Source organism: Peromyscus eremicus, chromosome 9 (assembly GCF_949786415.1).
Source record: "Peromyscus eremicus chromosome 9, PerEre_H2_v1, whole genome shotgun sequence".
Taxonomy (NCBI): domain Eukaryota; kingdom Metazoa; phylum Chordata; class Mammalia; order Rodentia; family Cricetidae; genus Peromyscus; species Peromyscus eremicus.
The window spans coordinates 58710725-58728886 of record NC_081425.1 but is presented as its reverse complement, the minus strand read 5'-3'; the positions used below and the strand labels follow the sequence as shown (position 1 = coordinate 58728886).

At 47.2% G+C, this 18162-nt stretch overlaps 1 protein-coding gene across 1 annotated transcript in view; it reads right to left on the bottom strand.

The window, feature by feature from the left end:
* Positions 1-18162, bottom strand: part of Gata4 (GATA binding protein 4) — a 38625-nt gene that overhangs the window by 5817 nt on the left and 14646 nt on the right. The window contains 2 exon segments of the mRNA XM_059274371.1: positions 198-320; positions 322-365. Coding sequence (XP_059130354.1) covers positions 198-320; positions 322-365 — 167 coding nt within the window.

Below are 18162 nucleotides of genomic sequence, written 5' to 3'. Positions count from 1 at the left end.
CTTTGAAGAGAGCCCAAGCTCACTCTAAAGGTGTGAGAAGCTCCCCGCTTCCTCCCACCTACCTAACCCCTCAGCTCAGATCCTCCAATTCCAAAATTTAAAGCTGGGCAAGAGTCGCAAAGCCTGGTACAGAGAGGAGGGTCGAAGCTGGGTGCTCTCCAGGCTGGTGGGCCTGAGTCACAGAGATGCTTGCTTACCAGCCGGCGCTGAGGCTTAATGAGGGGTCGGTTGATGCCGTTCATCTTGTGGTAGAGGCCACAGGCATTGCACAGGTAGTGTCCTGTCCCATCTCGCCTCCAGAGTGGGGTGGACATGGCCCCCACAATTGACACACTCTCTGCCTTCTGAGAAGTCATCAAACATATCTACCGGGGGAAAAACACAGGAGAAAGGACACAAATTATTACTTCTTTGTTTTGCTCGGAGATCTTTCTAGAATGATCTAGAAAGAGACCTAGAAAACAAGGCTAGATGTTTCCCCGGGAGATTCATTGTTCCTTGGTCAGGACTGCAAAGTGAGTGGGTTCTACTCTGCCATCCAGATGCAGCAGAGCCAGCCTGAGGAAGAGTCATCAGCTGCCTAGGCTAGAGGGGACACTTGTGCGTCCAGATCTTGCATCCACATAACCTACTCAGAGCCTTTTCTTAATTTTCCTTTTCAAAAGTATGGCTGTGTGATGATTTGAACAGGAAATGTCCCCACAGGCTTATGTTTGGCACACCTGTCCCCCAGCTGGTGGCACTATTTTGGGAGACTGTGGAACCCAGCTAGGAGGTGGGGCCTGGTTGACAGAAGTCGATCACTCAAGGCTATACCGGGCCCCTTGTTCCTTCCCTGTTCTGCCTGCCTTCTGGTCTACTGCACTCCGAGAAACCTCCACAGTATGCTGTCATTCCACCCACTCTGCCATGCCTCCCTCACCACAGACTGAATCCCTATGAAATCATTAAGCTAAAGTAACTCTGTCTTCTGTTAAGCAGCTTCCCTGGGTATTGCAGTCATAATAAATGCAAAACAAAACAACAAAAAAAACCTCATACGGATTAGTTTTTCCTTTTGGGTAAACATATTTACATTATAGGATAATTAGTGTTAAAACATGTAAAGAAAATACAGGTCACAACCAGTGTTGTGAGCATGTTACTTCATTCTATCCTTTGTAAGATTTTCTATGTTGACACATACTTTTGCCCCGTTGAGGTCAAGCGATATGGGCCAGCCTATCTTGCTTTGTTTGCTTAGTGTCCTAATGTGTTTCCACATTAGAAATGTATTATAAACGCATTTCAGCACAGTGGAATCGCCCATCATTGAAATGCGTCCCCTCTCACTTACGCTTTTCAGTAACTGCTGAATCTCTGGCTAGTTTCGGATGTTTGTTTTGTAAACACTGGTCTCTTTGTAGGTAAAACCCTGATGAGTTTCTGGCTATCACCTTGAGTACTGCCCTAGAAGGAGAGTTTCTAGGTCACAGAGACTAGCGTTCTATTTACATTCTTAAATTTATCGGTCACTTAGTTTTCCTGCTTGTGACGGTTAGCTTTAACTGTCAACTTGACACCTCAGAACTATTATCAACTAGAATTACCTCAGAAAAGAGTCCCTGTGAGGGACTGCGTACCTGGAGTGGGCTGTGAGCACGTGTATTGTCTGAATTAAGTTCACTGATACGGAAAGACCCTGCCTAACATAGGCAGCACCATTCCCTGGGCAAGGACTTCTGAACTGTTCTTTTTTTTTTTTTTTAATTCAGAGCTGAGGACCAAACCCAGGGCCTTGTGCTTGCTAGGCAAGCACTCTACCACTGAGCTAAAGCCCCAACCCCCTGAACTGTTCAAGAGTAAAGAAAAGGAGCGCAAGCAAGCAGGCAAGCATGTGTGGACGCATGCGTTCATTTCTCTCTGCTCCTGACTGTGGATGTGCCTTAAGCTCCTGCTGCTGTGACTCCCTATAATGATGGGCTGTAACCCGGAATTGTAACCTAAAATAAACCCCCTCTCTCTTCTCTGTTTCTTTTTTTGTCAGGGTATTTTATCACAGCAACAGAAATGAAACCAGCATACTACTTTTAACATCTATGCATGACCTTATGTTATGGTTTGCCATTTTTCCTTGTATATGGCACAGACAATAAAGACAGCTAATTTAATCCACTACACCTTGGAGTCCAGCAGACGGGAGTGTCAGCCCTCCCCTAGAAGGCTGCTTTCATCTGTCCTCCTTCATTCACTAACCCCTTCCTTTCTCTTCCATGTCTGCAGAATTCTACAGTTGGTGAACCCCTCATGTCCCTTCTCCTTGCCTGAGTGAGAGGTGTAGGCTTGGTTTTCTCACTCCCTTTGACCTCTATAAAGAAGTCTCTCTGCCTCATGCCATCTAAGTTTTCTGTCCCTAAGCAATAGCCACCTTGGTCTTCAGATTGCCCTTGTCCTGATACCAGGCAATGCTGAGTTTCTTCTCTGGGGAAGCCATCGGTACCCCTTAGAAGGCAAGATTAAAGGCCCATCCCTCCTTCAGGCCCCAGCCCCGGGGTTTAAGGCTGCACAGTTTGCCAGCTTCACTGTTCAGTAATCAGCTCTAAGGGAATGTTGGCTGGAAGAGGGTAGGGTGCCCTCCCATAACTCTGGGTATACAAACAGTCATTTACACCTGCAAACAGGTAGTAGTGTGTCCATACCAAGCAAACAATGTTACAGGTGTGAGGGGCTATTTACTCAGGCCAGGGAGTTAAGGAAAGCCAGCGCGGAGAGGCTATTTTTACACCTGTGTCACACTGAAGGCCCTTCATCAAGGTCACCTGCCTCCAGAGGTGACTCTTGTCCATGGTTTGCTCTCTGCCGGGCCACCACCATGACCACCAGCACCAGCACATTGCCGGTGGTCTGTGTGGTCTGTCAGCCTTGCTTTTTCTTCCCAAGCCCTCCGAGAGCAGTAGAAAGGCCAGGAGTTCCTAGAGCCAATATCCCGCAGGGCCCAGAACTAACCCTTCGTTTGCCATGAACACTAGATGGCAGTACAGCCTCAAGATTGAAGCAAGACCACAGACCACAAGTTAAATCGCACCATGGGAGAGAGGACTTGGTTCATCGTTCTAGTCCAAACCTACGTCAGCCCTTTGATTGTTTTTCTTTGCCTTGAAAAAGTTACACCCCAAAGATGGCAGAGTATAAAACACACTCCTATTTAACCGTCAACCTGCTTCCGGCGATTTGTGAACCATCTCACCTCACCTGGACCTCTACTACAGAAGGAAACCCGAGATCCTGTCATTTCAGCTCAGCAATGTCTCAATGTGTTTCTCCAATGGGTAAAGATGCTCACACCAGTTTCTGTCTCACTCTGGCTCATTTAAACTCCCGGGTGAACCCCCACCCCCCACGATCTGTTGCTGTTTCTGTGAGGGAAGATCCCTGCTTTTCTTCACTCCTAGTACATTACACGTATGTGTATATTATGGAGGGAATTAATAGCATCCATGGGTACGGCCTCTCTGCTACTCACTTACCCTTCCCTGCTCTGAGGCCTCAACACAAAGGTTGACCTGGGAAACTCATGGAGGTACAGCTCAGGTTATGCATTCTAGCAACTGTTTTCCTACCCAGATAAAGTCACCAGGCATCAGCAAATATGTATTTGTCACCCACAAATATTTACCAAACACCTGTGATTTAAGCAGGACAACGCAGATGCCACAGGAGCTAAGAGGGTGCCCTGCTCTCGGAATGCTAATGACCTAGTTTAACAAACTGGACCTGAAAATCAATAAGTGAGTGACAAGATGACTCATTCCATTTTCAGAACTCTCAAGGGAGTATGGGATTCATGGCGGGTACCATTGGTCTAGGATAGGAAATGTGGAAGTCCAACCCAGATAGACCTGTCAGTGTAACTCAGGAGCCAAAAAAGGGAACCGGGCAGGAAGCAAAGACCATGTTTCCTCAAGACGCCTAGCCAGGCATAAATGTGTACATAGTCCATCACAAAATTTACTATGCGACCAGTTCAATGAAATTTGTTATTTTTAAAAAAGATTTATTTATTTTATGTGTACGAGTATTTTGCCTACATGTATGTATCTGTGTATGTATGTGTACCGTGTGTGTGCCTGGTACCGGCAAAGGTGAGAAGGTATTAGACCCCCTGGAACTAGAGGTACTGATGGTTGTGAGCCACCACGTGGGTTCCCACCGCCGAGCCATCCCTCCAGCCACTGCGTGGAGACTTTCAATGATCAGTACAGAGGACATGTAATGGAAGAGCAAAATGCTGACCCTGGCATGCAAACGGAAAACCAGAATGTGCAGTGCGTCCCGTAGAGTGGTAGCCACAGAGACGACAGAAGACAGCTTTGACTGGACTGATGGTGGGGGCTTTTGTTTTCATGAAAGCACTGGTCTACAACATCCTACCTACTCATTTTTAAAATTCTGAGTTTGAAAACAGAGAAATCTGATCCCCAAACAGCTCTCATCCCTCCCCTTGGGAGGGGGCATTTTATGTCTGTCTCACACAGAAATACACTCCCCTTGCCCCTGGGTAAGAATGCTTAGCACTTACTTTGGGGGAGAAGGGGTGCCAGGCTGTGAGCCCCAAGCCAGCACCTCTGACTCCTTCACAGGAAAAGCACAGGGTGTAACTCCCCAGAGGGCCCAGCCATGGCTCCAGCTGGTGACAGCCTGTCTCTCAGTCCCACCCCTCTCCAGTACAGGCACTGGTCCACCCACTGGGGAGCAGTGGGAATCCAACCCCGGGAGAGTGGGTCAGCATCTGATACTCGGAGAAGACAGTCTCGTAATAATAGCTGTAAAGTACTTTGCAAATAAGAGGAAAAACTTCCAACAATGGCTGTGGAGTGCTCTGCAAACACCCAGTGAGATAACGATGATGGATTATTGTTCTGTGGCTGGAGAAGAGGAGAAGAAGGGCAGAGGGAGCGGGAAAGACCAGGGACAAGGAAGACAACCAGGGAGAAGTTGAGAGAAGACTTGGAAATCTAATGCTTTCAGGCGTGGATGAGGTCAGACTCATCCACCAGGTTCCCAATTCAAGTTTGAGGCTGCAAGCTACAAACACTGGAAGAGAAAGTTCACACTCTGTACGTTGGGGTTCTCAGAATTGCTGCTCATGGGAAATGGAACGTTTTCCTAATCCCAAAGATGGGCACCTAACTCCTCACTACCATCCCATGTCTTACTTTAAACATGTCTCTTTTAAACAGGAATACATTACTGAAGGATGGATATTCCTAGAAATCATGGCAAGCTACACCCATCTAAGGGCCTGGAAGGAAAATGGGGCCCTGACTTCCTTCCCTAAGGCTGATGCAATCAAAGGTCGGGACTCAACCTACCCCTGACCTGCTCCATTCCTCCCGCGGAACTCACCCATCTGGCTCTGCAAATCACAGACAGCAAGTGTGGGCTGGGAGAAGGACAGGAGGAGTTGAAAGGGAGAGAGAAAGGAGCAAGGCCAGGTCGTGGCCAGCAGCACCCCTCTGGGCACTGTGGAGAGCAGCAGAGCAGCGCTGCCCCTTGACCTTTGGGAAACAATCCTAGGTAGCTGATGCTGCACTGCCGGTTGGCTCTTGAGTGTCACCCAGGCCCTGACCTGCTTTGGAGGTGCCCTTTGGCCTCTCAGCTGCTGTCGGGGAGCTGAGTCTTGAGCCAGAGCCCATGCTGGAAGAACTCTTGCTCTCCTGTTTGGGTATCAGCTTGATGCAGCCTCTCCTGGACTTCTGCAGCTCCAACTCTCACCCCGTGTCTATTACATACTGACCCCTGTGACAAGTGCTGAACACACAGGCAAGGCAGAAAAATTGGAGCAAAATCTCTGTCCCAAGGTGCATTGGCCCAGCCGAGAACACACAGCCCCAAACAGAGAATTCCATTAAATGGGGCATACTGCAGTGAATCTGGCCTTCAGTACCCTCTCTCCACTTCCACTGTCCTAGATCACCATGTCGTCTATTCAGAGAAGGGTGACACACCACACAGCGATAATGCCCATGCTCAGAGTGACTAGCTATCAGGGTTAGGAAAAGGGCCAGAGGAGAATCTTGGGGGTAAAACAAGATACAGTCTAGGCAGAGTGCAAAGGGACCTTTCTCAGGGACCAAGGGACTTCAGGAGAGAAGTCTGCAGCCCCACCCAAATGTCCCATGTTGAACCCCAACCTCACACACATCCAAGGTTCAGCAGATTGGGCCTGGGCTTCCTGACAGGCCTCAATTCATCCCCTGTGGCTGGCGCCTGGGTCTGGGGCACAAGAAACAAACAAACCCCAGGATTTTTCTGGCAGCTGCTGAGCTTCGTCTCTCTGGGCTTCGTCAGGCTGCAGCAGAAGCCTGTGACAGGAAGCTGGCTGCCCGTGAGGGCCACAGCTCCTATGGCGCTCAGATAGTGTTGAAGCATCTATTTTAGAAACCCTGGGACTCTAAAACAGAAGTGGTTACACAGCCAGGCCTCGGGGGTGGACCCTGTGAAGACCGCCCTAGCCTCTGCTTCTGGAGCTGAGAAGCATAACGCCAATGTCCACGTGAGGACTCTAAAATGTGACTAGGGTCCTGAAACATCATATACAGGCAAGGACATTCTCGAAGAGAGGGAGGGAGGGAGGGAAAAAAACTCACCAAAGTGAAGAGGAAGGAAAGAAGGGAGGGGAGGGGAGGGGGAGTTAAACAGGAGAGGAAACTGAAGCACAAATGACCACAGAGACCATTTCAGCTATTGCTAAGAGCTCGTACTCACACACTACACACTCTACACTATGCAATCCCGTCACTGCAGCGATGAAGGCAGGAAGGAGGAAGCAATTATTTTTCCTCCAAGGACCAACAGCTCTTCCCTCAGAAAGTCCGACAATCCCAACTGTCTATTCCTGCTCCTACCTGGCCTGTCACCGTTGGGTCAGGGTTAGAGGTCAGCCCAGGGCAGAGAGCAACTGAGGAACGATCTATTGCCGTGGCTGAGAAAACAGACGTATCGTTTGCTCCCTACTGATCTTGTGGCTTTTCTGCCTGTCCCAACCCTCTCTGCCCAGAGTCTATAGAGGGCTGTTTGTCCAAAACTCGGTCTCAAGAAGATATGTTAGTAGGAGGGCCTAGAGAAGTCCAGAACCCAAATATAACGTCTCGTAGGCTTTCAGAGGCAGATTCCTGTCATTGCCCTGTAGTGTACCCACAAGAAGAAGGCTTCCCCACCTCTACCACTGGACCTCCAGGAATACGACAAGAAAAGGCTTCCCTGTGGAGTACAGGATCCACCACAAAGCTCCAGGAGACTCGAGAGGTCCTGAGACCGTGCATGTGTGCCTCAGTGGTGATTCTGTTCTGGACACCTGTGTACCACAGAGCTGGGCCATGCAGGACACAGGAAGCACGATGGTATCAACACAATGTCCTTTGTCTCAGCCAGACCCTTCCAGATAAGGAGCTTATAGGACGCCAAACACATGGCTCACAAAATCCTGCCATCACTGTTTCTCTGGTGAGCGGTAACACCCCAGAGCCCTCCAGGCTTCAGGGTAACAGCCATCAGTTCAACTACACCCACAGAGTCCTGATGAATGAAGAAGCAGAAGGCTTCCTGGACTCGGCCCAAGGTGCCCTCTTTTCCCTGCCCGTGGCCATCTGACAGCCATGCAGCTCCTTACAGCTTCCTCCCTACACCTTCCCCGACAGGCTCATGTCAGATTACAAGGCTCCTGGAGAGTACTATGGTGAAGGTGGTCTTAAAGCCAGGAAGTGGGGTGCTTGCATTTTCATGAATCTTCAGAGGAAAGCAAGGTCCAGAGAAGGCAGGTGACCCGAGAGGTAATGCCACTCCCAGAAAGGTCGGTGACCTGATCCTGCCCTCCCCCACGCTGCTGTCCTCTGGGTCACTCCACCTGCAGTCCTCTGCACATGACATGAGCTCAGTGTACACTGACCCACAGGACTCGAGAGAGAACTGAACCTCCAAGTGTCTCACAGAGCAGAAGATCCCTGGGAGGGGGATGCAGATTGGAGTGACACTCTGTCCTTGGCCATACTCATACTGCTCTGGGAGGCTGTCTATGCAGCAGAGGTTTGCAAGTACCCAGCTGCACACACATGTATAAGCGATGTGTGCACACGTATAACTGTATTTAATGGATGTGAGTCTGTAGAAAAGAACACCACACCGCACTAACCACCACTCCAACAATTCACTGGAATATTCTCCAAAGGGGGAAAATTTTATTTTAAATATGTTCATGGAAAAATACTGGAAATGACCCAAGTGATCAATGATCGGGAGCAAGAAAGAAAAACATGTTTCAGTCAAGAAATAAAAATTTGGAGATATTTTTTTTTAAGTTATATTAAAATTATTGAGATTTCCTTCCTCAAACATGACTTAAAGTAATTAACTAGGCAATCAATCAAACAAGTAAGTCTCCTTAATATGTGAAGGATGGGGGATGTCTACTCCCCTCCCCCTTTAATTCTTTGGATATTCACATCTCAAAATAGAGGGAAAGGGCCAGTCATGGTGGTGCACACCAACAATCCCAGCACTTGGGAAGTGGAGGCAGGAGGAATAGGTGTTCAAGACTGCCCAAAGCTCTATTGCAACTGTATCATCCTGAGACACATGCGACTCTGTCTCAAAAGACAAGTAAACAGGGGTCTGTGAGAGGGCTCCTTCAGTAGAGTCACTTGCTGACAAGCCTAATGACCTCAGTTTGATCCCTGGAACCCACATGACAGGAGAAAAGCAATTCCTGAAAGCTGTCCTCTGACTTCCACAGGAGAGCCACGGCATGCCCGTGAGGGGCCACAAAAATAATAAATAAATGGGTGAATAAACGCCTCCCACAAAGTACCGTCCTCCTCAGGACCAGGATTCTCCTGTCCAGAACAGTAAACTCATCCAGCTCAAGTATCCACCATGGCATCGTGTTTTCTGCAGAGGGAAAGGGAACGAACGCTCTCCCTACAGAGGACAATCCCGGCAGGTGTGAGAATGGACATACAGCTTATCAAAAGATGCTGCCAACCACACTGTGGACAAAGTCCAGCACTGGTCCCGTCTCCTCCAGTCACTGGGTGTGTGCCAATGTCCCTTCCCGGCCTACCTCCATCCCTTCATGGTGCCCTGGGGATGGGGTGAGAAACAAGCATCCCAGGCATGATGAGGAGTGTGACAGGAAGCATGACACAGCCCAGGGGGATGGCGACTTGGCAACGTCATATTACAAGTATACACGGTGTGTGCAGTTTGGTCCAACTACGCCATGTCTATGTATGCTGTGAGCGCACGGACCCTTGTGTAAATGGCTTCTGAGGAGGACAGTCCTTTTCTGCAGTAGCAGAAGACTGGGAAGACAACACAAATATCCTTCCCTATGCAAATGGTTGATTCAGTGAGCACACATACCAGGAAGCCTGAAGAACTCTGCATTGGTTTGAAAGCCTTCCCTGTTTATGTTGTAAAACATCAGAAGCAAAGTATAGGGCAACACATACAATGCCTCTTACCAAAGGGAGAGAGAGCCTAGAGGTGTGTCTGTTTGTATTCACGGTGCAGACTGTGCATTCTGGAAGGATGGGGCAGGCACAGTAGTAAAAAGTCACTTCCCGAGAGTCATCTTGGTGGCTCAGGAATACTTCTCACTTAATGCACCTTTTTGTACTGTGAATGTAATTCCAAGGAGCAGTGAACAATTATTTTGCATGGTCAGGAATGTGACTAAATATGCCACAGACTGCACCACCCCTGCTCCGTGTAGTAGTAACATTTTGAAGTCAGACAATGCTCTGATTTTTTCCATAAAAGCATCTTCCCACTTCACAAGTGAGAAAAGGAAATCCCTTCTCGAAGTGCTTCTCCTCTGCTGTCCTGTTGCCTTTCTCTGCCCCCTCATTCTGTTTTGTTTTGTTTTGTTTTGTTTTTGTTTTTGTTTTTTTTGGTTTTTTGTTTTTTTTGGTTTTTTGAGACAGGGTTTCTCTGTGTAGCTTTGCGCCTTTCCTGGAACTCACTTGGTAGTCCAGGCTGGCCTCGAACTCACAGAGATGCGCCTGGCTCTGCCTCCCGAGTGCTGGGATTAAAGGCGTGCGCCACCACCGCCCGGCTGCCCCCTCATTCTGTACCAGAGTCCCACACGAGCTCCACAGGCCCCAGTTTCTAATACCTCCCCTCGCCTGTGCACGGCACAGTTACATGAGTGCACGTGGCCCCCAGTGCCGGTGGCTCTGCTTGACATCTCAAGCTCAGCTACACTCATGCACAGGACCCTGGCTCCTTTGCTCGGAAGCCTAAGACAGGGCTTTCCTAGGCGAGCAGGCTTCAGCCAGGCCACCCTCACCATTTGCCTCTGCACCCCTGCCAGAAGTACGGTAGGCTGCCAGTCTAGACGGAAACACTGAACAAATTGCCAGGGTCGGTCCCCTGGGGATGAGACAATGGGTCTTGGGAGAAAGCCTTTTCCTTCCAGGCTGGCAGCCACTGTCAGAAGGAAAACAACTTCCTCTCTTGGACAGAATGGCAGCAGCCAGCCAGCCAGAGGGGAGATTTATGGAGATATAATGTGACCTCTTTATTGCCCTGGATGCTAGGGAGGTGTTTCAGGGGAGATTTACGCCTTTTCGGAGGGGAGGGGAGCCAGGGTGCTGAAATATATCCACCAAGTCTGTTTTCCCCTGTCGGGGTTTCTCGGGGATTACTTAATCAAACCAAGGTTAAGCCCCAATCACCTGCACTTAACATCTTCTCCTGCTAATGTACCCAGTCACCCTGAAAAGCTGCAAGCTTTTTGCATGAAATATGGAGTCTTATGTGAGTCTGCAAGGTTGTTCCATTCAGTTCTGAGTATAGTTAACAGAAAACAAAACAAAATGAAAAGATCAACTGCATTCTTCTACAGGGTCAGGAGACTGTCCCCCCCACCCCCACCATAAAAGAGGGTGTTATACAGAGGACTAAGTTTGGGGCTGGGGAGGTGGCCCAGCTGTTAAGAGTACTAGTTTGATTCCCAGCAGCACAGCGAACTGGTGTCTGCAACTGCAGTTCCAGGGAATTTAACCCTCTCTTGTGGCCTCCAAGGGCACCAGGCATACAGGCAGTGTGCAGACATACACGCAGGTAAAACAATCCATACACATAAAATAAATAAATAGTCTGTGACTAAGGTTCTCCCCGCTAACCATTATTCAGGTTAAATAGATCAAATGCTGTCTGCACATTACTCTTTCTGGAGTGAGGTGGGGTTTTTTTTGTTTGTTGTTTGTTTTGTCATTTTTCAGCTGTAGAGCCTTTCTTTAAAGAAAATAAAAATTAAAATAACTTCAAAAGACAGAGCCACAGCCAACCGGTTGGCAAAAGGGTTCCCAGTCTCTTACTGGACACTTCCTAACATCCACCTGACATGCCCCTGAGGAAGGTCCTCCAACTTGTAGAGGGCACCGTGGGCAGCAGAGTGCCACTGTTCTGTAGCATTAAGGTGAGACTAACACACACCAGCCAGTTTCAGCATCCGAAACTTCATTTACGGGACTTAAAGACGAGGGTCACGGAAACCAATTGCAGAAGCAGCCAGAGGTGGGAATGTTCACCACAGTGGGTATACCTCTCTTCATCTGGGCTCCACAGGCTGAAAACGAAGTCTGTAGAAAAGACTGTTTCTGACTTCCTGCCTGCCAAACCACCTGATTTGCCACTCCATTAGAATGCTCTGGATTAATATACTTCTAGGTTTTCTTCTCCTGATTTATACCTAAAATTTCATACTTAAGCTATATAAATAAAAATTGCTATAAAAATTCAAACTATACTTTAAGAGAGAGCGTCACATTTTTAAAAAGTCCCTTACTGTCACCATTTCCCAGCCCTAGTAATGGTGACCGGCCAGTTTCTAGTTTTCAATATGTCTATTTTCTTAATTATAATTTTTATTTTTAGGAAATTTTTAAATGACAGAAAATGACAAAAAATTTACTTTTCTTCTTCTTGCTCTCTGAGCCAGTCTTTTAAACTTCACACATAAATTCTCTGGCTCACTTTTACATACACATAACTATATCTCTGAACAATGTAAATATTATCTTGTGCTTTTTAAATTTTTTTACAGGAGTGCTTCGTGCTGTACAGTGAATTTACACTTACTATTTTAAAAAATGAACCATTTCAAACGCTGAATAAATGAGAATGGAGCCCATCACCTGGCTTTGTCAAATCTCAATGATTTTGCCATATTTGTGTATGCATCCTAATTCTTTTGTCAGCATCGGGGATTGAACTCGGACCTCCTGCATGCTAAGTACATGCTGGGCTGCTCAGCTACCTCAGGTCCTGCTTCAGATGTTTTTAAACGACAAAGCATTTCGGATGTAGCCCCTTCCCCTTTATAAGCCGCAGTTCTGTCTCCGATCCACTCACAATGTGTTGTCTGCACTGCCCTATATTTTCATATATCATATTCCTTAGCCATTGTCTCATGACAGCTGCTGTTCCTCCAGCCCGCAATTTGTCTAAGATCCTAAACCCAACATGGTGACATGGGGCTCTCAAGAGGTCATTGTGTCATGAGACTTATGACATGGATGGAATAGAGAGCACCCTTGCTCAATATACCGGCACCTTGATCTTGAGCATCCCTGGTTCCAGAATTAATGTATGCTCTTCAGCTCCCTGGTCTCAGGTATTCTATAGCAGTCAGACTAAGACAGATGGGCTGTGTTTTGGTTGTCTCCAAGTTTTGTTTTAGTAGCGATGCCTCAAGCAAGCATCCTTGTACATATCTCTTTATAGGAGAAAAGGTTTTTTGTTTTGTTTTGTTTTGTTTTTATCGCATAATGGACCTGTTATGACCATGCCAAGATGTATTTGCATAAATGACTTCTGCTTAGTTTTGGCAGTGTTCAGAAATGCACCAGTCACTTATTGTTAGGTTATATGGTAACAAACATCCTCCAAATCTCAACAAAACTTACAATTAGCTTATAATAATATTAAGGACTTTTTTTCTGTTTGCATTACACGTCAGCTGTGAATTAGTCAGAGGTCTGATATGTACGTGTGCTTCATTCTGGGATTTTAATCTTTAGTTATGTTTTTGTTTATTGGGAGGCATGCATGTGCCATGGAGTGAGTAGGAAAGTCAGAGAATAATTGTCAGGCTTGGCAGCAAGTGCCTTTACCAGCTGGGCTGGCTGTCTTGCTGGCATTTAGGCTGAAGGGGAATCATTCCTTCCATGTGGTAGAGTACAAAAATGATGATGGAGAAACACAAAGGCCCTCTGCTAGATGGCTGCAAGGTGACTTCAAGGTAAGTCCCATTCCCAAGTCCATATCTACAGGATGACAGAAGAGAGAAATACACACTAATCTTGGGGTGGGGGCAGCATACCATACACATTCTTCTATAGCTCAGTTGCTTTATGAAAGTGTGTGTCCTGGGGCATTTTCCACATCTGCACAGATGAGCTTCACTCTTTTAAACATATTTCTTAGATCATTTTATGTGTATGAGTGTTTTGCCTGCGTGTCTGTGCACCACGTGCATGTAATGCCTGTAGAGGCCAGAAGAGGGCATCAGATCCCCTGGACTTGGAGTTACAGCTACCCTGTGGGTGCTAGAAACAGAACCTTGGTCCTCTGGAAGGGCACTCGGTTCTCTTCACTGCTGAGCCATCTCCAGTTCCCCAACCACTCTTTTAAGAGAGCTTTTTAGTTTTATATTATAAAGGCACATAACATTTACATTCTGTTTCCCAGTACCCACAGTTACTCAGCTGTTCCTGATGCCTGAAAGAATGCTGTGCTAATACCAGTCATTCTGCGCTTGCCTCCCGGGACCTAACGCCTTGGCTGGCTTCCAATAGGTAATTTTTCACTTCCACTCACAACGGGGCTGTAATGAACGTCGCTGCGTGCGTTTCTGTGCCAGGACCTCTTTGGTTTGTTTTGATTTCTGATAAGGAAAGTTCCCTTTTTTAAAAAAGTCTTTGTTTTAAAAATTATCTTGCCTATTCTCATACAATAACTCTTCCACAGAAATTCTATAATCAACTTGACAAGTCTCATTTAAGAAATCCTATTGGGCTGTTTCCTGGGACTGTAATAAATTTGTAGACTTGTTGGGGGGGGGCCGCTGGAACAGAAAATATTTCTGTGCTTCCTACTCCAGGATTTTGGTGTCTTTCCCACTCTCATATCTTCTTTTATGCCTTTCCATGTTTTATGGGCATTTCCCAGGCACATCTTACTTATTTACCGAGTTGACAATCTTTCAACTATGAAACTAAAGCATCCACATTTTATTTCCAAACACATTTGTTTCGTTAACAGGGAAAGTTGACAGGGAAAACTGACTCCCAGCTGGAGTTCTGAGACAGACTCCCAGGCTTTCCCTCAGCGTGTCCCGGGTCTCCACTACATTTGGCAGAAAATCCCAGCATGGGGCATCGGCTGCCCTCTAAATTCGCTGGTGATGAAACCTATTTGTTTGTTTTTAATTGATGGGGTGGTCTCCAGGAAGGAGGAGGAGAAGGCATATCCCTTTATCCTGTCGTCTCCCAGGAAGACTCTGTGCACCTTACATTTGAACACCACTCACTCCAATCCTGTCACCTGCTCTCCCTCTTCGGTCCCCTCCAGTGTCCCCCACGGGCTCAACAGCAGTTGATCGCTTTTATCTCAAATCACTTATTTTATCCTTGCTTTGGAATATCGTTTAGATATCTTGGCTGTGTATTACTCTCCCCGTCTTTGGGATAAAAGGTCTCAAATAAACAACTTAAGGAGGAACATGTACTGTTTGAGAGGTCATTATCCATCATGGGGCGGGGTATGGAGGCTGGGGGCTCCATCTATGGTGGCAGGAATTTGTGGCAGTTGTTTCTTACATACAGTAGACAGAGATGGATGCTGACATCCATCTTTCCTTTGCCTGTTTCCCTTTTTATTTGGTCCAAGACCAGCTCATGGGATAGCACGGCCCACACTTTTCCTCCTAAATCAATCTTTTCTGGAGTTGCATTCACAGACATACTCAAAGATGTGTCTCCAGTGACCAAGGGATTTTTTTTTCTTTTTTTAAATCATGTTACTTTTATCTTTTTTAATTGTTTAATTCTCTTTCTCTCTGTGTGTGACTATGAGCACGTGAGTGCAGGTGCCCTTGGAAGTCAGAAGCATTGGACGTCCTGGAGCTGGAGTTACAGGTGGTTGTGAGCCACCTGACATGGGTGATGGGAATAAAACTTTGGTCCTCTGGAAAAGCAGTTCACATTCTGAGCCATCTCTCAAGCCTTCCCTAGGCATAGCTTAACCCAATCAAACTGTCAATCAAAATTAACAGTCACTCTTTTTCTCCCAAACTATATTTTGGTTCAAAACTAAAACATAAATATGTAGATACTGAACACTTCCTACTTTGATTTGGATTTATTTTCTTTCTCCTTTATTTGTCTCTAGCCTCATAATTCTTCAGCCCAGCAAACATCTACAAATCAAATATAAAGCAGATAGAGTGATGCCACTCCACAATGCTATGGGGGTAAGGCCTCTCCACAATGCTGAGGGAGCGAGGCCTCTCCACAACACTATGGGAGGGCACACAGAACTCATCCAGCTCAGCAGCTCTGAACTCTTGAGGTTAGGCACCTGGACTGTTCTGCCGGGGCAGCTTGATGGTGAGAGGCCTGAGCTCAATCCATCCCTTTACATCCTAGGGAAAGTATGGAGCGGTTACAGCTACAAGGAGCTGGGAAGTGTCTCAGTTAGCAGAAGGCTTGCCTAGGGTACGCTAGGTTCAATCCTCAGCACCACATTTGAAAAGTGGGAGGGCATGGTATCTTATTCATCTAACCTGCCCTTGAAAGGCTGAGTTAGGAGGATCAGAAGTTCAAGGTCATCCTTGGCTACTTAGTGAGTTCCAAACCAGTCTGGGATACATAAGACCCTGCCTCAAAAAAGTAACCATGTAGACAAATTCAAATTTGGAGTAGAGTTCTACCAGATCCTAACTCTCCACCTTTGGGGAAGGAAAGAGAACAGGGGGTTGGGGAGAGAAGCCATTGCTCTCCACAAAAGACACTTTGCCCATTCTCTATCTTTCTATATCTTTAATTATGATAAAATGTATCATCTCAGGCATTTCTAAAGACGCTAGGACAATAGAATTTAAAATATACCACCGTGCAAACAATCTCCAGAGACTTTAAAAACATTTTTTTCAGAGCTCAAGCTCTGCACCTACTAACACCTCAACTGCCCCCTCCCTCAGGAATCCCCAGTCTCTGCCTCTGGGACTTAACTTCTCTTCTTGTCTCAAGCAAGGGCAATTATACAACAATTGGGTTTTGTGTGACAGGCTCATTTCACTTATGTCCTTAGGAATGATCCCTGGTGTGGCATATTCCAGAAGGTCCTTCCTTGTTAAGGCTGAATAACAGTTTATATGCATATTGCCCATCCATTCATTGTCCCATTGGTGGACACTAGGTGACTGCCACCTTTGGGCAGTGTGTTTCTGTCCTCCTGTCAGTAATGTCACATCTTAACTACTGTGGCATCCCTTTGTTGACTCAGCCAAGGGGACCCTTGGGGCAGCTGACACGGGCAATAGGAAGTCAGGCTGCTCCTGGTCCTGGCAGGTCCTCTTTTGTCGTCAGGTCCCATAACTGTGATTTCTTTATCTATCCTTGGACACTGCAGCTCCTACCCACAGGAGTGACTGAAAAAAAATGCCACGAGGAAGTAAGGAACAGTGAGTGCTGGGGTCTAATGCCACCACATGTCACAGCTTCCCCAAACTGCTCAGGCTGCCCAAGGCGGTGGCAGGGGGCAGGGGAGGGGGGAAACCACAGGGATGGATGGACGGACATGGGCAATATTATCTCTGTTGCCTCTGGCCAGACAAAAAACCTGCTCTTGAGATTAAACGCACACATAAGTGTTACCCACTTCATCCACTTTTCTCATTTTCCATATTCTGTTCTTTTTTTTTTTAAGGGTCTCTATCTCAGGCTATTCTCAAACTCCCTATATAGCTAAGGGTGGCCTTGAACTTCTTCTGATCCTCTTGCCTCCATATCCCAAGTGGGATTACAGGTATGTGTCCCCATGCACAGTTTATGTAGTGAGGGATTCAAACCCAGGGCTTTATGCACGCTAGATAAGACCCTACCAGCTGAGCTAGATCCCTAGCTCTATTCCTGTCCCCCACTCCGTAGTCATCATAACAGCCCAAGACTACACTCTATAACGTTAGGATTCCAGGGCTAGAAAAGCCCACATACCTGGGAGGCACTGCCCTGTTCATTTTCACCAAGAACCAGAAGCCTAGGCTGGTCCACCTACTTCTTCAAGACAGGTAGCAAGTCCCCCTCCACTCCTGTAGGCAAGTGCTATTCAACTGAACCACACCCCTAGCCATGTCCGTGCTATCGATGTGAAAACTGGAGGCCCTTGCAGAGAATAAAGCCAGGATTTTTAAATCAGATGTCATTCTCCAAACTGGCTCCCTACCCACAAGACTCTGCCTCTCATTCCTCACCTGTCAAATAACAGAAAGCTGCAAGTCCCAGGAAGGAATATAAGCAAAAGGTCTGAAAACGAAGGCAGAAAGTTTGACAACAGGGCTCCCCCTTCATGCACACAGCTGGTTACACTATCCATGTGGCCAGCTCTCCCCGTCTTCCTCACCTCATCACTATCCCTCTGTTCTGTCCAGTGAACAGGTCTCCATTATTAATGCCATTTCTGGAGGTGTGTTTACACAGGGCAGGAAACTTAATATCAACATTCCCCGAAGGAAAGTGTCTTGTCACTTCTGTAAAGCACTTGCAGGCAGGCAGAGCTCTCCTCCAAAATCAACAGGCACTTACAGGCTTTAAACAGAGTCTGACGGGGAGCTTGTGTCTACAGAGGGTCTTGGAGCTCAGCCCTTTGTTAGGATGAGGCTGAGAGGTGGCCTTTACATACAACTCCCTCCCCTCGCCTCGCCTCTCCAAGGAGGAACCTGGACTCCACTCAGCAGAGGGAGACTGGAAAGAATGGACTCAGGCCCCAGCAATGGAAAATGACAAACTGTGGGCCCAAACCCCAGGTCTTGATACAGGTGGCACCCTGTAAAACCTAAATGGGTGCCACTGGGGCCCTCCCAGAACACCATGGGACCAAGGTATGAGCCCAGGTATG